At 36.5% G+C, this 24,992-nt stretch overlaps 1 protein-coding gene across 1 annotated transcript in view; it reads left to right on the top strand.

The window, feature by feature from the left end:
- COL4A3 (collagen type IV alpha 3 chain) overlaps positions 1–24,992 on the top strand; it is a 64,445-nt gene that overhangs the window by 10,638 nt on the left and 28,815 nt on the right. The window contains exons 2-24 of the mRNA XM_057417176.1: positions 3,364–3,420; positions 5,442–5,531; positions 6,423–6,467; positions 6,952–6,996; positions 7,290–7,352; positions 8,113–8,166; positions 8,993–9,019; positions 9,257–9,334; positions 10,388–10,450; positions 10,928–10,963; positions 11,084–11,125; positions 12,555–12,632; positions 14,021–14,083; positions 14,271–14,327; positions 16,688–16,732; positions 18,079–18,132; positions 18,508–18,549; positions 19,865–19,952; positions 20,967–21,002; positions 21,328–21,492; positions 22,569–22,661; positions 23,392–23,487; positions 23,843–23,913. Of these exons, the coding sequence (XP_057273159.1) occupies positions 3,364–3,420; positions 5,442–5,531; positions 6,423–6,467; positions 6,952–6,996; positions 7,290–7,352; positions 8,113–8,166; positions 8,993–9,019; positions 9,257–9,334; positions 10,388–10,450; positions 10,928–10,963; positions 11,084–11,125; positions 12,555–12,632; positions 14,021–14,083; positions 14,271–14,327; positions 16,688–16,732; positions 18,079–18,132; positions 18,508–18,549; positions 19,865–19,952; positions 20,967–21,002; positions 21,328–21,492; positions 22,569–22,661; positions 23,392–23,487; positions 23,843–23,913 (1,488 nt within the window). The remainder of the gene's footprint in view (positions 1–3,363; positions 3,421–5,441; positions 5,532–6,422; positions 6,468–6,951; positions 6,997–7,289; positions 7,353–8,112; positions 8,167–8,992; positions 9,020–9,256; positions 9,335–10,387; positions 10,451–10,927; positions 10,964–11,083; positions 11,126–12,554; positions 12,633–14,020; positions 14,084–14,270; positions 14,328–16,687; positions 16,733–18,078; positions 18,133–18,507; positions 18,550–19,864; positions 19,953–20,966; positions 21,003–21,327; positions 21,493–22,568; positions 22,662–23,391; positions 23,488–23,842; positions 23,914–24,992) is intronic.

Genomic DNA, 24,992 nt, shown 5'->3' on the forward strand with positions numbered 1-24,992 from the left:
AGAGCAAAGGCTCTTTTTCTTTAAGTAGCTAAATAACCTTGATTAGTTGTGTAGCATCAGAAGTTTCTTCATGTTCATGCATTTAACTTCACCTGGATTATCTTTTATTGCAAAAGAAAATTTCTTCTGTATCTGCACATATCAAGTCTTCTGCAGATTATACCTGTTACAGAAGAGTCACTTCATTTGGTGATTTCTTCTACATGTCCTGAAAACTGTGCTTCATGTACAAATACTGTAAAGAATCAGCATCTAGCTTTGCTTTTACAGGTAGGAATAAGGTGCAACTCAACAAAGGTCTGTAGAATTATAATGGTAAATAATTGGTACTAGGAAGATGACAAGACAGCTATGGCTGTTTCTCAGGAAAGCTCTCGATGGTCAGCCAGGATATGCTCTCAGTTATACTGGAGAAATTCAGAGAATCTGGAATACTGTAAGCATTTTTTGCCTCAGTAAACAATACCTTCCCTGGACTCAGATACGTGCCTGCTTAATCTGCAAGCTAAGTCTTTGCTTTGGGAGTTGACATGTAAAAGGGTTTCATGGGTCTTGTAGTTACTTTGCAGTTTTCAGATGCAAACTGAAATGCAGTAGCATTGAGAATGCAGTAGCTTGAAACACCACCCCTGTACAGCAGGAAAACATGGTACCTGCAATTTAAGACTACTTTTGTTGCATACTGTGTCTACAGCCTTCCTTGGAATACTGAACACTGAACAGTTACCATTTTTATACTGCCTAGCAGACATGTACCAATATCTGTGTCACCTATTTGGGATTGAAGGTACCCTTATTCAATAGGGAAGAAGAAAATTTATTATCTTTTAGACTATTCCAAATATATTTTGAGATATATGTAATTTTATCTTCTGGTATTTATGCTTAAAGGCTTAAGGTCCCTGCCATGTAACTTGGCAAATTTAGATTATCCAGTGCCAAACTGATTGACCTTACCAAGAAGAAATCGGGATACTGTTTGTTGTTAGTTCTGCCCTAGTGCTTATTCTTGTGTCTCTGGTGGTATAATCATATTGATTAAAATAATAGTAAAGGTAGCATGGTCACGTGGTTCTGTTTTACATGACACCTTTGTTTTCCACTTGAATTCTAGATGTCAGATCAGGGGAAGAAAGTGTCTTCTTTAAATATGCTAAAGAATTAAGTATTTAATGTTTGCAACTCTTTAAAAGTCTAGCTTGAAACATCAAGTAATCAACTATTGATCTGTCCACAGAACAAAGGCAGACACAATCATTTGTTGCAGGATTTATTTTTCAAGGGCAACTGATTCTAATTTCTGTTTTATTTTGTAAATTAAACAGCTGTTCACTTGAGGAATGCCCCCGCATCTATTTTTAAATGAATAGGTGGCATCATCTCACCTAACTTCAGCCACCTAACGGACAGACAGTTACTGTCAGTAGTTGTCTAGTCCATATAGAACAGCAAATATTTGCAGTATCTTTCATCCATCCTAAAGAGGCACCTAAGGAGACTGGATGACTTGTTCCAAACTAGGATGTCAAGTTTCCTTGTGTAGTTAAAGGAAAGAGATGAACACCATGAATTGTTTGAGAAATGAAGGCAGCTAGCTGATACCACATACCTCAGTTTTGGAAGATAATAATAGAAGAAATTGATCCTAGCTTGTGGGAAGAAAATTCTTTAAATTGTTTACCTGAACATATTGCTACAGGCAAATTTAACTTGAATGACAATACGACTTTATAATTTTAAAATGTAATGGAAAACTTTTTTTTTTCCTCTGTCTTTTGTTTTCTGTTTTTTGAGAACACCACTAGAAAAGTTATAAATTTGGAACAGTGCTGCTGTTGTATTATGACCAGCTGTAGGGGTTAATTAATTCTGTCTTCAAGATCTATGTATAAATTTCATATCATACCATCTTAAAAGCTTTACTCTTGTAAGAAAAAATACAGTTCTTTTGTGAATTTTATGCAATTTAGAAAAATACCTTCATAATCAATACATGTTAGTTGTCCTTTTCTTATTGTCTTTAACTATAACACAGTATATGGGCATTGTGTTAAACATATGTACTAAGATGGAGGATAAACTGAAAAATAACTGTCTTTCTACAGCAGTACAATTGAAAAAGTCATTCAGCAGGAACTTAAAAACCAAAGAACTTAAGTGTACAAGGAAGGACAATAAATGCAGTTGACTCCACATTTCTATGAAATGCATGGCTTAGATAACCAATTATATTTTAGTATGTATAATACTTATGTTAACAATGGATTATTTTTCTTCTCTTCCACTCCACTGAAATAGAATATGCCACTGACATTGGATAGAGAAGTCCTTCGCAGAGTTATCCCAGACAGACTGGGCTAGCACAGGTATTGAGTGCATGATAGCCGTAGCTGGGACAGGGCACAGAAGGGTTAAGTGTTTCCGTGTTCACCCATGATCTCACATACGCTTTGCAGCTCTGCTGAGCAACCTGCTACCACCACTACCTAGTGCATGAGACAGCTAATTTAGTCATCATGTCAATCCAGTTACATACTGACTATCCTTGTCTGGGTGGTTAGTTTGTTTTTTTCACTTAGGTGTGAACAATAAAAAACTGAATCTCTTCATACTTGATTAATTTTTGAATTTTCAAAATTGTAGTTGCTCCTAGATAGCCATGCCATATTCCATCAGTAGAGGCTCAGAGAGGTTTGAATGCTACAGTTCAACACTCAGCCCTCCAAGGAAGGCTTTGAACTCCAGCCTCACCTGAAGACACAGACATGCTGGTAGCAGTTACATCCCAGGACTTGCTGCCCAAATGGAGACATCGTGTATGAGGGCACCAACTGTCACACAGCTTGGCTCAGGAAACCTCCAGAATTAAGAACCAACAATATTGAGGGTCCTTTGTAATAGTATTAGGTATCATGAGCCAGGGTCAGGAAGTGAACATGGCTGCAAAAAGTCAGAAAATTATTGGTTAATAGATTAAAATATAAAGAATATAATTGTAATAGAAACCAATATCAGTATATTTGTTTGTTACTATTTTTTTTTAAGAATCACCAGCTTTTAGTGCTGTGAGCCGAAACTCTTGAATTCTTCACTTCATACTGATACTATAACCTTGGTGGTGTTAAGCATGGCTTCTTGGCCTTCACCCCAACTACAAAATTAAATTAGTGCTCTTACCTGTCTCAAAAGATAGCACAGAGGAATAATGAGCTCTTTTCCACTGTTGAGAACATTTTTGTCTCAAGTTTTATTATCTGTGAAATAATTACCTTACTAAAGCCACTGAGATCTCAGTTGCCCCACACCAAACAATACAATGAGAAAACCAATTTTATTATAAAGCTTGCCTTTTTTGTTTTTCAGAGCTGTGTATGCAAAGGTAAAAGTCCCTGCTTTTGTGATAGCATGAAAGGTAATAAGGTAAGAACAAAAACATTTTTCCTCTTTTAACATTAGCTTAATTCTGGGAATTGCTAACACATAGTTGTTTTGACATAGTAAGATAATGTGTGATGATACTCTGTTGAGAGTATAGAGAAAATCGTAAAAGGAATACACTACCTCACAAAATTCTGTTAAAATAACTCTGTGGACACTGTTTATCTAAGAAGACTTTTAGATTATTTTTTTTAGATTATTTTTTTTAATTTTTTTAGATTATTATTTTCTGTTTATCTAAGAAGACTTTTAGATTATTTTTTTTAAATGCATTACTCTGTTTACAGCATTGCATGACATTTGAACACCAATACAAGAACAGCTGCCTGAAGCACTAGGTCCCTTTCACAAGCTCCTAACAAATGCCCACAGATACCATTACCCTGGCAGCAGCTCTGCTGTTAGAAACTTTATAATACCATCAAGAGTGTCATGTTCAGTGCTTCCCTCTTTCCATCTTTGGGCCTTGTCCATCTCTCCCCACCCCCTGCACACCCTTTTCCAGCTCCTGAAGGAAAGTTACATGTGCAGGCATCGGATAGAACAGCTTGCCAGCTTAATCAGTTCCATGTTAAAGCAACTGAGAAATTAGTCGGTAAGAGTTAATCATTGTTTACACTGATGTTTTTCAGGCAGCATTGGAAAGTCAGGACAACTTCATTAATCAGTGTGCTTTGATAACTGTTTGATGTTAAGAAACTTTCCAACCCAAGAATCCTCTGATCTTGTTGATCTCTCAAGAAGAATCTGTGGATAAAATTGCCTGTACTGTATGAAGGGGAATGAAACTGTCAGGAGAGCGCAGTGCTGCTCTGTATCTTGAGAGCAGCCCATGGCTTGGTCAGTGAGGGGGTAGCAAGTTCAGTGGAGGAGCATCATGGACTTTCTTTTTTCTGTGAGTTAGTACCACACCCCCTCCAGTGGCACGTCTTGGTATAACATCATCCTTATTTGCCTTTCCCGGGATGCTGGTGAACGAAATAAACGATTTGTTACAAAAAAAACCTATGCCGGTTTAGGATACAGATCTCACAGACACTTTACGATGCAATTCTTATTTTGATTTCTGTTAAAATAGTCTGTTATTATAATTTTTTTTTTTTCAATAATTCGGAAGCTATATAAGGTCTGGTCAGTTTGTGGGATTTTGAAGGGCAAGAATTGGTGATAGGACAAGCTGAGGTATTTGGCTTCCTGGGACTTCTTTAGGATCCTACCTTGTACATTGAATAATAAGATACCAGAACTTCTGCACAGCAAATTTTTTTTTGTATAACTCTCCTCTGATAAAGCAATAAGAAAATTGACTCTGAGAATTGATAACCCCATGCTCTCTCTTCCTTGTCATGTTGTGATGTAAAAGGTTATGGATAGGCCGCTTTTCACTGGTGTAAAATTGAGCATACTAAATTGCTGCTATCTAAAGGGCTGAAACACCTTTTCTGTGAGTTTCCAGGCTTGAAGCACTTTATTTTAACCAAAATATGACTTGCATTTTTGTTATATTTAACCAAAAAACTTGAAACACCCTTTCCACTGTAACTTAGCCTGCTGTATTATATTGCGTAGCTTTAATCTTCTGTGTTTTCTTTACACGATGATTTGGAACTGACCTTCCTGTACAGAAGCGGACGTTAAGTTTGCCAGCTACAAATTAGGCTGCTGTGGTGGATTTGGATTTGTGTTGCTTGTAGTGACTAAACACAAAATACTAACAAGGAGTATGTATCAGATGCTTTCTTAAACTTTTCATGTTGGCAATTAACTTCTGTACTCTGCAAAATCTTGAGTACAGTTGTGTTCTGATATCTTCAACCATACTTATACCACAGAGGCAGGGCCACAAAAACAGGTCAGTATGGGCAAGGCTAATGTATCTGCCACAGTAGCAGACAGGTATGTCAAAGTTAAGAGTTACTGAAAGTAATGAATGCCTTAGAAATAAGGTATCAAAAGGAGAATTCATTGATATTTTAAGAATTTCATTCTCTTAATATTTACAGGGTGAGAAAGGCTATCCTGGTATTCCAGGTCCACCTGGTCATAGAGGCTTTCCTGGTCCAGAAGGGCCTCCAGGGCCACAGGGACCAAAGGTAAGTGTATGAGAGAGAGACAGATAAACTACTGTGCTGCATAGTGAGCTATGACTGGCTAGAGAATTCTGTTTTAAGAAACAAAACTAAACCAAAACCTCTTTCAGAGTCCATGCAGTTCTGTACATTCCCCATTTTCATTCTGAGAAAAAATTCTCATTATCAGTAAAGCTTGAAACAATTCTAGCAGATTCTGTCTAGACTGTGCTGTGTCATGCTTGATGCCTTCTTTCAGCCTTGCTCTCTCATCCTGCTTAGCCCCTTTTCAGCCTGCTCTTGGCTTTTCTTTCCATCCAAAACAGTACTGGTGAGAGTGGCTGTTACATGCATATACCTGATCATTACATGGATATCACTCATATGTGGGAGCCTTCCATCTATTTCCTCACAGGGGAGCACTTCCAGGTCTCACAGTTTGGATAGATACATAACATACGTATATGCTTTCTCAACATACCCTGTTGGTTTTTTTTTCCTATGGTGAGACATATCATATATCTTTTTTTTATTACGAGGGTGGTGAGGCACTGGAACAGGTTGCCCATCCCTGGCAGTGTTCAAGGCCAGGTTGGATGAGGCTTTGAGCAGCGTGACTGAGTGGAAGGTGTCCAGGTGCACGGCAGGAGGGTTGGAACTGTATAATCTTTAAGGTCCCTTCCAACTCAAACCATTCTATGATTCTATGATATATCCCCTGTACACACTGAATGGGAGGGCAAGATGCCATGATTTATGCAAGTTGTATTAAATGCTTGTCTGTAATAGGCAAATCACTTATTTATATAGTTTTGCGTGCATGTGTTGGTATTAAAAATGTCACACGACCAGTTGACATGTACGTGCTTTTTTCTCAATTGTATTAAAACACATTGTTTTCCATTTGTGATCTAGGGTTCTCCAGGGCTCACAGGCTTAGTTGGACCCAAAGGTATACGAGTAAGTATATTTTAAACAAACTAGTTTGTATTAAACATCATGCTAAATGCCATCTTGGTTCAATAATTTGCAAAAAATAAAACCAAAACATTACATATAATTTTAAAGTATTTTTAACATTTACGACATACAGTATGCACATGCATTATCTATTTTTTAGAACTTTTGCTTTTTTTTGCTGCATCTTATGGACAAGGTTCAAATTGTATGTATTTAGTAGTGGGGTGTGTTATGAAAAAGACAGACCAGAATTCCCTGAAGATTTGTTTTGGTTTTTTTTTTGCTGTCGGCAAAACCAATCTATGTTAACAGTGCATAAGCTACCATTCTACTTGGGTCACCATCAGAGGGGTAAGGAAATAATGATCTTTTGATAGAATCATACTTGCATTCATTGTTCTTATGAATGCAATCAAAAGAAAAATTGCATCATGAGCTTTTGCTTAATATTTGTAATATTATTATTCTGTTTTTATGTCATTAGGGAGTCCCAGGAATACCTGGATTTTCAGGTCCCCCAGGCCTTCCAGTAAGTAAAAATTAAACTGATTTAACTATTTCTCTCTTATTACAGTCTTTAGTACAGTTTTCCTAAGCCCAGCATGCTCACTCTAGTCTTAACATCAGCATTTTCTCTGTCAATTAGCCTAGAGATAAAAATCTTAGCATCATTAATTCTTACTCCTTGTAATAATTTAAGAACACATTGTAGTCTCTCAGGTTTTGTGAAACACTGCTCCGCAATAAACTCCTTCAGTGTTGTTGTAAGGTAATGTGGATGTACAAAACCAGAACTTGTATCAATTTTGCACTTCTTTTTAGGGTAAACCGGGTAGTGTTGGACCTCCTGGGCATTCAGGTGTTCCAGGATGCAATGGCACAAAGGTACAAACCAAGCTAAATGTCATGGAGATTGTGTTTGACTATGCTTGGGAACAGCCGAAAAGCATTCTGATTTTTAACCCTGATATACAAAAGGTTTGATTTGTTATGGTTTGTGACTTTATCGCTGGGAAAAATTTGACTCACGAGGCCAAAGGAAGAAAAATGTAGCCTTTTTGTGTAAGACAAATTATATTAAATTAAATAATGCATGTTAATGTTTTTTTCTAAAAGTTAAGAATAATGTTTGATATTTTGACAGATAAAAGCTTTTTCATTAAATCCAGAAGACCTAATCAGCTTTGTCCCACCTGTCCTTCTGTTGAAATGTGTTAGAGAAGAGATAAATCGTTCATTAATTTTATTTCATCAGTATCTAGCTTGCAGTTGATAATTTATAAATCCTGAAAGCAATTAAAAGAAAAGGCTTAATGTTAAGTTACAGATTTACTGGTTTTTCTTTGCTCTATGACAAATGCTTCCAGCATTCTGAAAGAGGGAGTCAGAAGAATGCCTACAACAGAAAATCATACCTTTCTAGTGAAACAGTAAACTGATCTGACCTAGGTAATAAATCCTACTGTCTAGGATAGGTATCAGGACCCATACAGTGAAGCTGTGCCAATTCTAGCAAATATGGTGGTAATGCAACTCACAATTTTAGTATGGTAACATAAGAAACTTCTTTTGTAATCACATTTGCTAAAACCAGACCACATAATAAACACTAATATGCATTAACAGTCACTGTTACTACTTTCAGGGCGATCAAGGTTTTCCAGGTCTTCCAGGTAGAAGAGGTGCTCCAGGTGTTCCAGTAGGTGTTTGTGAAATTGTTTGTGTACATTTTCACCACATAAAGATATTCACTGAGGGAGTGTAAAGCCTCACATTAGCTGGTATTCACAACAGTTGAAATGTATAGGTATCCCCATTCTACTGATATGAAAACTGTGGTAAAGAAGCTGAAGTTAAAAGTAATGTTTTATTGACTGCATGTTGGGCCTCAACTTCTTAGTTAATAAGTGCATGCAGATTCGCTCTTTAGTGTCTCAAGGGACGCTCATGAAAATTTACCGGATTACTCAGATCTCTAAGGCTGTCCAATATGCATTTAATAGATTGCAGTTTCAGTTCATGCCTAAATATCTGAGGATATGGCCCAATTCAGTCAATTAAGAACCAGGAATTAAACGCAGAACCTCTCTTTCTGGGTACTTCGCTTTAACGCTAGATTTGGTTTTTCTCTGTAGAAATGTGTCTTTAAAAGAAGTTTTTAAAGCTTCTAAACAAATAGAAAAGGAATGCTGTCTCTCAAGTTCCAGAGACTTCAAATCTAATGACTTCTAAACGTTATCTTTACCAGCTCTCCTGATTTTTATTTATTTTTTTATTAAGGTCAGGCTTCAAAACTGCTCCGCCTTCACTTGTAGAGTTGTTACTGTGAGACAAGACTATTTTTCAACAATATGCCCTTTCTTCTTAAATTGAAGTCTGGTACATTAAACATGTATCTGGCTGTATACAACATCCATGAAAATAAATCAGTTTAGGATCAGTGAGCTTAGAGAATATTCATGTGTCTTTTCACCACTGTCTCTTTTACTTCTCTGTTTTACTAATATAATTGTTCTTCTCTCTAGGGTGTTGCTGGCATCAAAGGAGAGAAGGTCAGTTATTTACACCATATAATGTGAAATATTTATTGGTGATTAACAATTTGTGTCTATGTTCACTGATGGAAGAGTTCTTAATATCTCCATTCATGGGAAACAGAAGGTTTACCATCAAGAATAAACAAGCAAAAAGTTTGGGTGCTTTATCCATACTAGTTGCATTAGAAGATCTATTCCATTACAAAGTTCTACCGCATAACTTTGAATCTTCCTTATTATCTAATTGTCCAGGGATGCCCTGCAGATGGATATAACCAAGTGTATGATGCAAAAGGTGATCCTGGATTGCCAGGAATGCCTGGACTTCAGGTAATTCAGGTTTAATTCAGACTGTGAGAGATATATATCTGCATGTGAAAATATATGTATGCATGTATATATATAAATATTTAAAACACATTATACATAATGTGTGTATGTTAGGTTTTGGATATTACATGTAATTTAAATGTATTGCGTATTTTATACAGATACAGTATTTTTTTTTACAATTATTTCACTAATTTATAAACCAGAAAATAATTCTGTGTCTTAAAGATAAATTTTAACTTTATATAATCCAATTAATACTATGTATTCAAATTCTTCCTGCTGACTTTACAAACCAGGGTACACCAAGACAATAGTACTCAATTTTGCCATCAGAAGCAATAGTGTCCATTATGTGTCAGTGAAGCAAGATGGGAAAGTCAGGTTTCAAACAAACAACCATACTTCAGAAATGAAGACAAAATGGTCATAAATTTAGGGGTTTACTCCTACATATAGAATAGGTCAGTTGAAAGGGATCTACAACAACCATCTAGTTCAACTGTAAAATTCCCCATGAAGTAAGATTTAGAGCAGCTCAGCTTACAGAGTACTAGAAAGGACTGTATGATCCATATTAAAAAACTGAGATCAATGGGAGAAGGAAGAGCAGACATTTCTCTTGACTGTTGTAAAATAATTAGAGGACAGTAGAAAAATAAAGGAAAATATAGAAAAATGAAGGAAAATAAAAAATTAACAATTTCTTTGAAAATGAAGCTTTGAGGTATAGATCTTATTGCATAGAATATTTGAAAAATTAAAAGCTTGTTAGAGCTAGCAATAGGACTACATGGACCATGAGAATATCCACAATTAAATAGGACGTATGTGCTCACTTGAGTAGTTTTTAGAGCAGTTTTCTCATGTTTCAAAACATATGCAAACCAATGAAGCAGTGAAAAGAAATTATATTTCTGTGTTATCCTGAGACATGGAAAGGAAATCCAGAGAGAGTGCTGTTCCTCTGTTTGTTACTCAGTTCATTGAATTTATCACTGTGTTTTGCTCATCATCTTGCCAGGAGATTTAGTCTCTTCTTTTAACATGCAGGGTGCCCAGGGTGCTCAAGGATATCCTGGAGAAATCGGACCACAGGGCCCTCCAGGAGCTCCAGTGAGTATGAATTTGTCTTACCTGTTACTTTAACCTTTGATCTTCCCAGGAATCTGTGGAATTACACAGATAAAAGTACTGGACTCTCACAGACATGTTTGAGATCTAGAGACATGCATGCAAAATCCATATCCCTCTGAACATATCCGGGGTTTGTTACGGTTCTTTTTTCCCCAGTTTCTTTTGATTCATTTTATCCATGATAATTTCTGCATTTTCAGAAGAATCCATGTCCATGTAGACATAAATTTTAATTTATAAAAAATTACCCATAAGGTCAGTTTAAGTACTAATGTGTGTAACTGTGAGAGAGATGTATATATTTGCAAATAGGCTGTCCAGACATTCTGTCACAACAAATTGTGGCTATAAAGATCAAAAAATAAAACTAGTGATGTAACTCACACAAAAATTGGATACTTAAAAACCACCTACATTGGTGCTGAAGATTGTAATTCTTTTTTTCCTTTTTTATAGGGTATGCCAGGGAAAGCAGGACCTCCTGGACCTAAGGTAGTCTGAGATTGGTAATAAAAATGAAAACTTTCTATTATGTGTAACACCAATTAACTCATTTTATAGGTGTTTTTAAAATCTAAAAAAATCATAACATTTGTTTTTTTTTTTTTACAGGGTCTTATGGGACTGAAAGTAATAGGAGCCAAAGGAAGAAAGGTAATTGTATAAAATGCCTACATCTTTTTTAAGTTTTGTTTCTGTTTTCTGCTTTTTCTGATATACTATGGTGAAGTGTTTGGGGAGAGTAAGTACTGTGAGATAAAAATTTTCAGTGTATATGTGAAGTCTTTTATTGGAACATGGAAACGTGGCCATTCATACCTAAGGACAAACTGTTTTCATGCAAGAGCCAATGATATAAACTTCCTGATAGAACAGTAGAAACCCAAGAGGAGCCAGTAGTTAATATTTACTAACAAATAGCATTAAATCCATTTAGATATTATTTGCACAGTGTTCCTAAATGCTTATCTAAGCATGTAAACATTGGTAAATACATAGCATCTTAGACTCACAGCTTCTTATGTCCAACATCTTTTTGATGCCACCATTTATGCTGCTAGAAAACCCACATTCTGAATAGAAATTGGATGACTTGTCATCCATATTCTTACTTGTATCCCATATAATTGATGTTAAGCTAGAAATGACTGCGAATACATATATTGACTCTCTGGACTTCGGCTGCAGCTGGAGAACCAGTGTAATCTGTCTAAAGGTCCTTTCAAGACCTTGATGCATCTCGCACGCTAGCTGGTCTGCACAGATTCAGCTGTGAACAGAAACAACACTATCTGACAGTGGGATTGTTTATAACTTTGTAATTACTACTGGGCATGTGCTAGAAGTTTCCTGGGAAAATTTCTGTAAATAGAATTGATTATTCATCAGGATTAGCTCAGGTGAACATGGAGCATGTGGCTTTCTTATGAAAGAGTGATGCATTCTTTAGTGTTACTCTGCAGTTGCATGCAAAGACATGCAACTGGCTTAAAATCACTGGGAATTATAGATGTGGTTTTGTTGAGCTCCACAGGAAAGACCACATTTAGGACTTTCCCTGTTCTAAAAGATCCTTAATGAAAAAGTGTACTTCAATATTAATGTTTTCAGTTAAGCACATATGGAATGTAATTGTATCAGTCAGGACTGTTAGTCATCTCCCTGTAGTTCACAGACTTTAGTTTTGAGCATGTCATCTAAGGCAGTTAACGTATTTTATTGTTTGACTTAGTCAGTTTGAGACAAAAGCTTTAATTAAGGAGATAATTTTATTTTATATAGAGTTAAAATGATTGTGTGACATTTAAACAGAGTATTAAAAATTCAAGCTAATTCTAGATACTTTAACAGAAATCAACATATGCATTTTTATATTTCCCAGCTAGGACAATGTTTTTGTAGTAGTCTTAAATCTCCCATATGTCTTTTTTTATTGGAAGATAAATAGCAAGGAAATAGAAATGTTACCTGTGTTAACAGCAAAGTGTAATGACAGAAAAATTATCATAAATTCAAAAGTATAGTGATAGTAATTTGAAACAATAAAAAACCACTGTTTTAATTGCTCTATTTTTCTTTCAAGGGTGACATTGGTTTAACTGGACCCCCTGGACCCCCAGGAACTGTTATTGTGACATTAAGTGGACCAGACAACATGACGGTAGTAAAATTATTAAACATTACATTCAGATAAGCCATCTTACTAGGTTGTACTTTGAGAGCACTTTTTCATCTTCATTGTTCCAATAGCATTTTCTTTTACCCATCCTGACATTTCTCAGACTTGTTCAGTTAGATACCGTGCTCTTATTAGAGTATGTCTGTACAGCCAACTCAGCTTATTAGTAACACACTTGCTGTGGATCTCTGGATACACAAAAGGTAAACCACTCTCAGCCTTACCAAATCAACACACATTTTTGGAATGGCTATCAGAGCCACAGATGCTTTGACCTCTGGGCCTTGCCACTGAAAATATCAGGACATTGAGCTACCAGAGTTTCACAAAAGCGTGTAAGTTCATGTACATTTCATAGTTTTTCTCATTGGTTTTACTGCAACATGAATAATCACGGAAAGAGTTGGAAAAACAGTGAGAACTGGAGAAAGGAAATACTCTGATTAAGCTTGCATTTTAGTTATTGTTTTGTGAATTAAAATTCTTGCATTTTGTCCTTATATAGAACTTAAACAGCAGTAGTTCATACAGTTTTAAGTCTTCACATATTAACAGAACAAGTCTACAACATCTTATTTACTGTTTTCCTTATTTAATTTGCATCTAATCCATGGAGTTATCAAAATTCTCTCTCCATTATGTGCTAAAATAAAAAGTTAATTTTGCATCAAGACTGTATTGAGGAGGGCAGAGAATGATTGCAGAAGCAAGGTTCAACTTTTAGACAGAGCAACTGTTCTCTGTTTAAATAAAATCAAAACCACTTGGAGTACTTCCCCATCACAGCTGTAGAAGTTTATCATGGGGGAATGGTGGTTTCTTCAGAGTCACTCAGTGTTAAGGTTCAAAAACCTCTTACATATATAGTTTGGGCCATGAGTCTAACCAGGTAATAACTAGGCAGTCTATGAACTTTGACTTTACAGTGACCTTAGGATGTGGCCCAATACATAATAGTACTACACAGTAGGGTAATTTAATCCTGAGCCCACAGTGGCAAGGATTGCGTGGGTAACAACTGCATTTACATATTGTAGGTAACTAGCTTCAGTGAAGCAACTGAGGTGTATATTTTTCACTTGGAATTTGTTTCCATCTGTGGGAATACTTACTCCAGTCCCTCTGCATGCAACCAGAAGTAGATTATTTTGAACTTGCCATGTTCAGACATATCTGTAGAGCCAGTTTCTTTTTCAAGCATTGTAGATTTCGGCAGAAGTGCTGATATGAAGATTCTGTTTCTTAGTAATTTAAGTAGAACCATCTCTGCTTAAAGAAGTTTGATGGTAACATAAGGATTTCCTATTTTTAAAACTTGAGTGTTAAAAGATCCAAGAGACCATATTAAAATTTTACTTTCTGTGTAATAGGACTTGAAAGGAGAGAAAGGAGATAAAGGATCAAGAGGACTTCCAGGGCCAATGGGGTTTACAGTAAGTGACCAGAAGTAAATCCAGATGTTCAGATGTTCTATTCTAGAATAGAATATAAATTAATAACATTCTAACTGTACTTAATTTTTAGACTATTTTTTAAAGATAACAAAATTATAAAAGATACATTTAATTTAGAAAAGGTGAGTCTCAATATGTATGTATCTTGAGTATGGTTTTATTACAGGGGCCAGTTGGTGACTCTCAAAGTGAAAAGGGTGACCGAGGAGAACCCGGAATACAGGTATGTATAAACAATTGAATACATATGTTAGTCTTTTCTGAAGAGCAGTTTTGCACTCAAAAGCTCTTTCATCCAGTAAACCTGACCAGAGAGCTGAAAGTCAAATCACTCTTCTTACAGGTTCACATACCATGAGTACATGAAGTAAAGGTCAGGTGATGGTGGATGCACTTCTATTTGTTTTGCTGTAAAGTTTCTACTGTTGAAACTTAATTTAAAAAAAAAAAAAAAAAAGTGGTCTTTGAACATGGACTGGCTTTATAGTGCCAGAGTATTCATAGAAGAGAATTAAAACCACTGGGTTTACTTAAAGCAGTAGAGTTAAATTAGCATGCTCAACCAGCAAGTATGTGGGGATGTGAAGAAAGTTGTTATAAGGGAATTATTCTCTTAAGGGTATAATATGAGAAAAAAATCATATGTTTATTTTAAAAAGCATATACATTAAGAGATAATTTATTGGAGTATATCTACATTTTGAAGGGAATTAAATAGAAAATTACCATTTCACATTCAAATGGCTTTCAAAGTTTCAGATAAAGACTAACCAATGAAAGATGCAAGTTCTTAGTAACTAAAATTAAATGAATTTATAACAGTTCAATAATATTTAATTAGGGAAGAACCCTAAAATACCCAAATAAATTACATTTTTCTTGTAACATTTTCAGAACAAAGCACTTTAATACCAGATGCATTTTGATAGCAATAGTAAGAAAATTAATTTTCAAATGAAATATTTCATTCAGTCCAAACATGCATATTTTGAAACTTTTCCCGTACTTCTTGTGGTTGCAATAAATTTATTTTGCAAGGAAAGGTAGCAAGACAGACCAGTACTACCTTTAGATTGCTCTTTTTTCAATTGCATGGTACTATAGCAATGATTATGCTAACTTGATTGTTATTTTTATTATTCCTATACATTATGAAAATTTTAATTTTGATTTGAGTTACTGGTGTACAGTAATAAAAGTTATTGCTAACCAATGTATGGTATTCTTCCTCCATCTTCTGTGTTTCTTATGTCTTCTTCTTGCATAAGCCCAGTCCTGTCATGCAGTGTTTTTTAGAACTCTTAGTTGACCTCTCCCTTCCTCCTTTGTGGAGGAAATAGTAGAGCACTCTTCTGCCTACTGATCTTGAAGAATGCTAAGAAAACACAAATTGTGTTAAGATATTGACTGACTGGTTACTCTAAAATGAAAACAAAATGTTTCCTTTACTATTGAAATTACATCAGTGAGAACAATATATCAAACGATGCAGATTTTATATTCTAGGAGAAAACATTATTTTTGCAAGGAAGTTTGGAAACTGGTCACATCATTCCAGCTCCCCTTCTTCTCTTATAAAAGAGTATCATGTTTTATAAGGTCTGCCATCTTTTGAGTATTGCTGTTTTTTCGTGAGGTTTACATTATAATTCATGGTCTGGTCATTATTTCAAAAATAAAGTTTCATTGATTTATTCTGTGCAAAAAAAATTTCTAAAGGCTTACTTTCCCCTGCTGTTCTGAGATTGTAATCTTCCACCCCCCTTTTATGTTATCACTGCCTTCCTCCTGTGGATTTTAATGGATCGGCTTTTCCTCACTTCTGCCTTCAAGGTGGCAAGCAGGGTATCCATATTCATAATTAGGTTTACATTTCATTCTGTTTCTCTCCCCATTTTTCCCCCTTCTCTCCCTTCCGTTTGTCTTCTTTTTTTTTTTTTTTCTTTTTTTTTTGTTATTGTTGTGTATTGCTTGACATGTATTGTTGCCACACTAGATACCAGGACCTCAGTGGAAGGCTGTCTGATGTGCTGAGTGCCATAGGAAACTGGAGTTACCTCTGGCATGCTGCCTCCTGTTTTCACTTTTCCATCTACTGCCCTCCTTCCAATCCCTTTGAAGTGTGCTCCCTATTCTTTTTCAATAAATAATTTCTCTTCAAGTCACCTCTTAAACCCATTTCCTGCAAGAGAACAATTTCCTTTTAGTGTCTTTCTTTGCTTACTATTAGAAGGGCTGCTAGCTCCTGTATTATCATTTGTCTTGCTTCTGCAAGGACCTGATTTTGCACCAAGCTTTCTGCACTTGCCTGGCACTTTGTGCTAGTGAAGTGTCTGCCTCAACTAACCCTCCACAGGAAAAGAAATATCCAGGGGGATATTATATGATAATATGAGTTTTAAGAGCATCAATTATGATTAGAAATAATATTTTTAGAATAATCTTAATAGCATTTCAAAATCTGTAAAGACCTAAAATACAGCTACCTGCACAGCATTTAGTTGTTATACTCTTTGAATACAATAACCCCTCTTAGGATCTTCTTAGTTTATTTTTACTTTTTGTTATGTTTTTCCGTTGTAGGGTATACCGGGAAAAGATGGTGCTCCAGGTCCACCTGGCTTACCGGTAAAGAAGAAAAGCTTTTAAAAGTTTTCTAATAGTCATCTATTTATCATGGTCATATCTTCCTGTCATAGCTTTTTCCCGTTTGAAAATGTTGATTTGCATACACTGTGAAACATTTCCTTTTACACAGCTGGTGTTTGGACATACCATGTTGTCAGAGATGTATGCAAGAGAGAGAGGCTCAGTTCATAGGTGTCTCTTCTGTGTTAAATAAAAAGACCTATTGCTTGCTGCTACCTAATGAGTATGAGACACAGTCCAAGTTATGACAAATTAATTTTACTGACTTTCATTCTGTTTAGTCAAATTGAAATTTTTGCAAAAGGCTTATACTTTCACTTCAGCATAAATCCAGCAGCAAAATGAATAGTTTTTAATCACTAGAAACAAAGATATTCTGTCGGAGTCACAGCTGCCTTGGCCTGAAATTAGATGACTGATAGAAATTAAAACTACCATCTTGTCATCATAAATGTGCAATTTATAACCAAAATTATCTCATTTGTGTACTAATTTAAAAGCAAAAGTTGTTCAAATGTATTTGGAATACTGTATTCAATTGGTTAAATGTCCAGTCTTTAATATTCACTTCCACTTTAACAACATCATTAGGGTCACAGTGACCTTACAAATATGTTATCAAAATTTTTATTATCAGAATAGCACATTTTACGTATATCGTACTGAGGCATCATCTTCTTCATGACCTTCACAGGCAGTCTAAACACATTCCAGTCTGAAAAAGAACGTGGAATGAGAGACCACAAAGGTCTACTGCATCAGCTAACAAAAAACTTTCTGTCATGACAAAGACATGACAAAAGTCATGCTCTGTTCCTATTTCAACTATACTATTAGTGCATTCAACTGCATAAGACCTTGCATGTATATGTTTACAGAAAGCCTTAGCAGCAGTGTGCACTATTTTCCCACCTAGTCTTGCTGACACCTCTTGAGATCACCACCATCATGCAGACTGACCACGTTCTGGGAGAGGGAGTTGCTGAATGCAAGTCTCTCATTGTGTTCCATTTCTCCCCTTTTAGAAATAGTTTGCAGAAGGAGAACAAACCAAAGCCTCCTATACATGTGCTGTCTGCAGCAGCTCTACCCTGGGATTGGTGGAGTGTGCTGTTACAAAGGCAGGTTTAGAGAAGGGACCTGCAGTATTTCCTACAGACAATGGAACTGTACCCCAAACTGAGTCTTCCCCTGAGATTTCTTTCCCTGAGCAAGCCACATTCACCTTGCTATCACCATGAAAGATTAAAGCTTTCCATTTTATATCTTACTGATGACAGTGCTAAAAGAGTAATCCTCATGAAATTGTGTACTGTCACCTGCAGGGACAAAATGGTGAACAGGGCAAACAAGGACTGGCTGGCAGGCAAGGAGCTAAGGTATCATCTAATGGTTTTATTGTTGTTTTTGAGAATGAAAATAACGTGTGTTTTGAGATTATTATATCAGGTTTTCTTATCACTGTGTATACAATATGTTATTCTTTACCTAACAGATGACAAGTAATGTTTTCATGGAATGGGGTATAGATCAGCTGAAATAGATCATGTGTTTGAACTAGTGTCCATCTATGCCTGCTGAGTTTTTGGTGTATGTGGCTGAATAGTTGCGCAAGGAACAGACGGGGGGTAGTGAAGGACTGTCAGGAGCAGTTCTTCTTTAATGTTATGAGCAATGTACTGAAGTAACAGTGGGTACCAAATGCCATGTGTTGTTTTTTTATTAAAAAAAACCCTCTCTGTTCTCTCATGAAGGGGAGGAAAGGAAACACTGGTCCACCTGGAGCTTGTGGTCGAGTAAGTGTAAATTATCTTAATAATATACTTTTTCTAAACTATTAGAAAAAGAATAAGCCAAACTGACTGTAAGAGGCAATAACAGATGTTCCATGATGCTCCAACTGAGCCATGGCTTTCTTAAAATACTGATGTCACAAGGAGTCTCACAGAGATGGCATCTTCCTTCGTGTGGAGCTGGATGTATGACTGGGCCTCATTTAGACCTCAGTCAGTTCCAGCAGTTTTGCCAGGAGATTGAACAGTCACAGAACATTTGCAGAAATTCACAGGAGTTAATTTTTAAACCAATCTCTGATCAGCTCCAAAATAGGAGGTGTTAATTTTAAAATCCTAAGGAGACTTTTTAAAGAAAGCAAGACATACTATGAGTAAAATTTCTCTGTCCAGTCATACTATCTCACTAGTGGCTTTCTTAAAGGCCCCAGGCACACCAAAAGGAAACCTTCTGCCCAAATTGCTCAAAGTAAATGATACAGTAAACAGCTGTATCATTTGTGGTATTGATTTTTTGAAAAGCAATGATTTTTTAGTACTCTATAGGAACAAAGTAAAAATTTTTATTTTTAAGTAGTTTTTTATTAATTTTAAAATTTGTGCATTAGTAGTCATTTTAAATTTCTGTGTGATGTTTACATATCAAGGCACAAGAATTATTATAATGCTGATTTGCCAGTAATGGTGCCCATGCAAAATAATCTAGAAAAGAACAAAAATTTGTAGTTACAAGAAAAATAGTTACAGCCAATTGCTTTTAGATTTTGCCTGTCATTTGTACAGACTTTGAAACATCGTAAAATTAAACTTCAATAAACTAAGCGTTACTTTTTATAGGAATTAATGTTTAATGCACATGTGATTTAAGTAGCTGATTTTTATCAGTTTTCATGTATGATTATTTAAAAGGGTGTTATGGATATAACTGACGATGCTTTGAGCCAATGGAATAGACTAAGTGATTCTTAGAGGTTTCCTTCAAGAGTATTTTCTGTTTCATGCTACTGTAATATTCATGACTGAGTTTCCAACTTAAACCTTGCCTGTATAATTGCATTTATAAGCAGTTCTTTGGGAGTTGAGGAATTCAGCTGAAATCCCTATTTGTACAGGTCTCTTGGCATTTATCTGTGTGTAACAATTATGATTTCATTTCTGGCTGCTTGTAATTAACATGCGATTAGGAAGGTTTTGTGGTGTCATAACACCTGAATGATGAGATCATAACATTGTTCTAACTAGATGGAATGGTCACAATGAGGTACTGTGCTTCTCTCTTCATTCTTACTATTTCTTTTCTTAACATTTTTCTCTTAAGACTGAATATTATGATAGTGTGGTTGGTGAAAAAGGAGATGAAGGACTCCCTGGACCTCCAGGACCAAAAGGTCAACGTGGCATGCCTGGTGAGTGGGACATCAAACCCAGAATCTTTTAGCAAGAGCTCTCCATTCAAAGTGCTTGTTGCAGGTTATGTTTTTGAGCACCTAACAACCTGCTTCTGCCTTTACAAGAGTATTTCCAAATTACTCCCATCAAATTGCAGAATTGAGAAGTGTCCTGAGGCTTTGATTTATGGCTGTATTTCCTCTTAAAAATAATGAAGTTAGCACATTTCTTTGCACAAATAATTGAGTTGATCACTAAGCTCACTGACATCCTCTCTAATGACCATCAGGGCTGTATGTTTCCTGTTAAATGTAATGCACTATTTTTTTCTCTTCTTTCATAGTTTATCTTATGCCATTTTTATTGCCTTTTCCAAAATAGTGATCTGCAAGTTTGTATTTTGGCCATGATGTAAAATGAAAATGTACTGATTTGTTATTTGAGCTGTACCACAGTATAACAAGGATTTGCAGGCTGAACTCTGAGGCAGCATCTTGTAGGCTGTATCTTATACCCATCCAGCAAGTCCTTGCCTTTCATGTTTTGATGTTCTAACTTCATGAATATTTAGGTATCCAAGTGACTGTGTTGCATTCAGTGAATACACTTTGCTGTTATAAATATATTTTCATACTTCCAAGGGATGGCAACAGGGAAGTTAAGCTTGGAAAAGGTATTCATACATTGCTAAGAGGTAATATATTTAGCAAATAATAGTGGCAAAAAGAAGCAAGTTTGTAGGCTTCTAAGTTGTTCTGAAGTAATTTGAGTGTATCTTCACCGAAGACAAATATGTTGGATCCTATTCGTACCTGTTTTAAACATCCCTATCTTGCCAGATTTCAGCAAGAATTGTCAGTATTGCAACAGTTAGGTAAGTAGTAGATGCCTACATGGGTAAAACTGAATTCTTAAAAGATAAAATAAGCTCAAAATGCAGAAGCCCAAAGTTTGCAGTCAATATTACTGAGTAGTGACTTTGCAGAGTATAGAGTGGTTTAACTCAAGTTTTAAATACATTGCTTTTGCAGGGCCACAGGGTCCTCCTGGAGATGCTGGTAGACCAGGTATGTGTCATGATCCAGTGCCAACAATAAAATACATTATTCTGCCTGTTATACTGAATCAGCTTAGTGAAATCTTAATTTCAGAGGACTTTAAACATATCTTTTAAGTGGTAAAAAGTTGTCACACAAAAGCTTTGATGGGACAGGTATTTAAAGAGGGGTTAAAGATTTTTAATTTTTTTTTACATTCTCATTATGATTAATACATTACAAGATAAAAAAGTTTTGTGGGATGAAGTCAGTATGTTTGTCTCTTGCTCATCCTATCGAGTACTTACTTTGTTTTGAAATTCCATTTCTTCTGTATTTTTTCCTCTTTTGCTAGGTGTGTCAAGACCTGGTCTGAGAGGTCCCCCAGGTTTTCCTGGGCCAAAAGGAGCAAAAGGAGAGAAAGGACAAACTGGCTTGTGTATTGTAGGCCCTCCAGGACTACCTGGTATGACTGGTAGACCTGGTTCTGTTGGATTACCAGGTCCTCCAGGAGAACCAGGTGACGTTATATATAATAAGAACAAATCCAGAGTCAACTCAATAACTAATGTATGAGATTATATAAATACATTACTTACAGAGTATATTTGAGTAATACGGTTGAACATAATTTCTTTTTGGAAGTTTTGTTTTAGGATATTCATGAACACACATATGTAGTGAATATCTGTGCTCCATTGCTAATGAGAGTCTGTGGGGAAGATACAAGGTCTTCTCAAAATAAAAGTTTCTCACCTTTTTTGTGTAACTGCGACTCTAAAATGTGATACTTTAAACCAGGAAAGACTAATGAGAGAAAATCCGTTATTTAATTCTTCCAAAAGTTGTACTAAATATATAAGACTAAATTCAGAAGGGGCTAATTTGAAAGCTAGAGAGATCACTTGCACGATCCATAGGTCTTAGTGGCCCTTAGGGCAGGTTTGAAGTTCTGGCAGCATGAAAATAAAGCAGTAGCCATTTGTAAAACTTCTAGAAACTGTATTAACTAGGAATGTGTCTTTATCTAGGGCTAACAATAGCATCATGTTTCTTTTAAATGGGGGATCGCCAAAACAAGTTTTTCTGAACCAGTACCAATGTAGCGCTTCTCACTCTGAAAAGTATGTCTCACAAATGTATTACCTTAGGAAGAGCTTGATGCATGCTCTGTTTTTCCACAGTAATAGTAAATACAGCAGAATAATTCTGTCAAAGATACATCAACAGCAATAATAAATTAGCCCTATTCATGATAAAAGACAGAATTATATTTCTGTTGATTCAGGTAAACTGCGAATACTTTCCCAGAAGGGCCTATGCTTTTTAAAGGCTAGGCAAATTGATCCAACAGTCTGCTGAGACTTATTTCAATATTACCATATTTATCCTCAAGTACGTCTAGTTACAAGTGGTTTGGATCTGTTCAGGTAGTTCTCTCTTTTAAATGAATCAGAATGTCTCAAGTTGGAAGGGACCCATAAGGATCAGAGTACAGCCTCCAGCTCATCCCTGCAACTTTTTTCTCTCTTTGCAACAAGAGAATTGTGTGAATAATCTGCTGATACAATGTTGCTGTGCTCATTTCATTAACAGGTAGGGTAACATTTAGAACAGGCCTACCAGGACTTCCTGGAGAACCAGGGTGTACAGGACCTCCGGGACCTCCAGGAGATATTGGCATGAAAGGTCAGTTCCAGGATGCTGCTGCTCACAAGTAGATGGTGCAATCTTTGTGGATCCTCATGAAATTTTGAATTTCATTTGCCTCTTAAGCCATTTGGTGAGTTTAGAGATTTAACAAAATTCATTAGGGATAGCAAATGTCTTCCTTCCCTTACAGTAAACAGCGGGTGAAAGAGCAGTGCATGTGCCAGTGCTGCACACCAACTGTACAGCACTGCAGCAGGATGTAGATCTGTAATAACTGTAGAAACAGTTATTACAGATTGGTAGGGTTATTTTATTCTCCTGTTGGTAAGTTCAACACTAGCAGTTGTTCTCTGAGAGCAGGTTCCTTCTGCACATTTCACTACAGAAGCTGCCGAATCTCTTTTCCACTTGCTAGTCATTGAAGTCACCCAGGCTGTTATGGAGCCATGTTAATCTGAAGCCTTTGTCCCCTGTCATCTTTTGATAGAATCTGTCTTATCAGTGGAGTGACTGTATCCAAATGGTTCACTAAAAAATCAAGGGATGTTCCTTCATTTTCAATTTACTGTAATAAGTTCTGATTCACTGTCTGACCACAGGTAATTTTGTAATGTGTTGGAATTGATCTTCCAACAAAATTAAGGCTATGATTCTATTGCTCTCTGGCCAAAAAGTGTCAGCCATCCTCTGTAACAAACTATGTAACACATTAATTAAGCTTGGGCATGACTGGTGTGGAACAACTAATGAATTAATTTTGTTTTAGGTGATGAAGCTCACGTGTGTACTGATTGCAGCTATATTCCGGGAATTCCTGGTCTTCGCGGTTCTCCTGGGCCACGTGGCCAAGATGGCATTCCTGGTAATTATCTTGCTTTTCCTAGCAGGATAGTAGAAAAGGCCAGTGATTTTGCTTTTAGAATAAGAACCAGTATGGGCATGTTCACAGCTTTCAGTACTTAAACTAGCCCTGACGTTGTGATGAGTGTGGGAGCCTGATGCAGCTCCATCCACCAATGGGAGCACAAGCCCTAAAAGAGGTGAAGTCAAAATGCTAATGGGCTTAGAGCCTAGAGCGTAGAGCCAGGTCAGTCTATGATGGAGCAGTAGATGTAACAAGTAAAATCATTCAATGCTGTGTGTGATTATCAGAGCTTGTCAAGATCCATGTCCTTTTTTTTCATTTTTCTTCATAAAATATGCTGTCTCTTTTGCAGGTAGAGAAGGAACAACAGGTCCAAAAGGTTCTCCAGGTTCTCCAGGAGCACCAGGGTTTCCAGGAGCTCAAGTAAGGCTTTGGTTTTTTGGGTTATTTGTCAGATCCCATAAGAATTATTTCAGAGAAACCTCATGGCTGGTTTTACTTGCATTGTCATACTGAGTGATCTCAATAGTTTGAGTTCTTTAGCAATGGATGTGTCTGCATAGGAGACCTAGGGAGATCTCTACTATGAAGTATGGCTGACCTAGCTTTATATGAACCTGTTTTGCTCAGTGCAGCAAGAAGTACAGCCCAGGCAGTGAGGGAGGTAAATACCTTTGTGATTAATCTGTGCTTCTGCCTGGTATGGGCAGTTTGCTTCAGTTCATCTACGTAATTCTGTGATCATGGCAGTGGCTGTAAAACATATAGAGTTTTGTATGCTGTGATCTTCATCAGACTTCTTACTTACCTTGTTCCCAGCATACTCAGGATTTGCTAAAGTTCCAGCGGTACAGAGAAACTTGCTTCTCATAATACCTTCTTCAGGGCTGCAAACGACATTCCCTCTGGGGAAACATTATGAAGAGGGAAGGCTGACAGCTGCTGTCACAGACATACCATTTGGTTGTTCTGACTTGTGCCTGTAGTAGCAATTATTTATGGGAAATTATAGTTGGTGCTGTCTAATAAAAAAATGTCATGCACAATTGTGTATTCATTGTGGTGGTTGCTGTACAGGTGCAGAATGAGTCTGTTAACAGGCTTTTCCAGAAGGCTTCCAGGAGTTCATGAGCCCAAGATCCCTAAAGCCTAGTGTGCTTTCAGCTTGGACTGGTTTTGGCTGGAACAGAGTACCCATGAGGGTAACCCTCTAAGGGAGAAAGCAGGGAGAGGAGAAGTTAACTATGAATAGAGCCAACTATGGCAATTATAGTCACCTAATTGCCTGGGGAGATACTGTGTAGCAGAAATCTCTGGAGGCTGAGAGAGCTGGGCCTGTTTAGCCTGGAGAAGAGACAGACTGAGAGGGAATCTTCTCAATGCATACAAGTATCTTACGGGTGCGTGTCAAAAGGATGAGGCCAGACTCTTTTCAGTGGTACCCAGCAACAGAATAAGGGGCAGTGGGCACAAACTAAAACACAGGAAGATCCATCTGAATA

Source organism: Pezoporus wallicus, unplaced genomic scaffold, assembly GCF_028554395.1.
Source record: "Pezoporus wallicus isolate ANWC-B61680 ecotype Strahan unplaced genomic scaffold, APGP_CSIRO_Pwel_v1 contig_360, whole genome shotgun sequence".
Taxonomy (NCBI): domain Eukaryota; kingdom Metazoa; phylum Chordata; class Aves; order Psittaciformes; family Psittacidae; genus Pezoporus; species Pezoporus wallicus.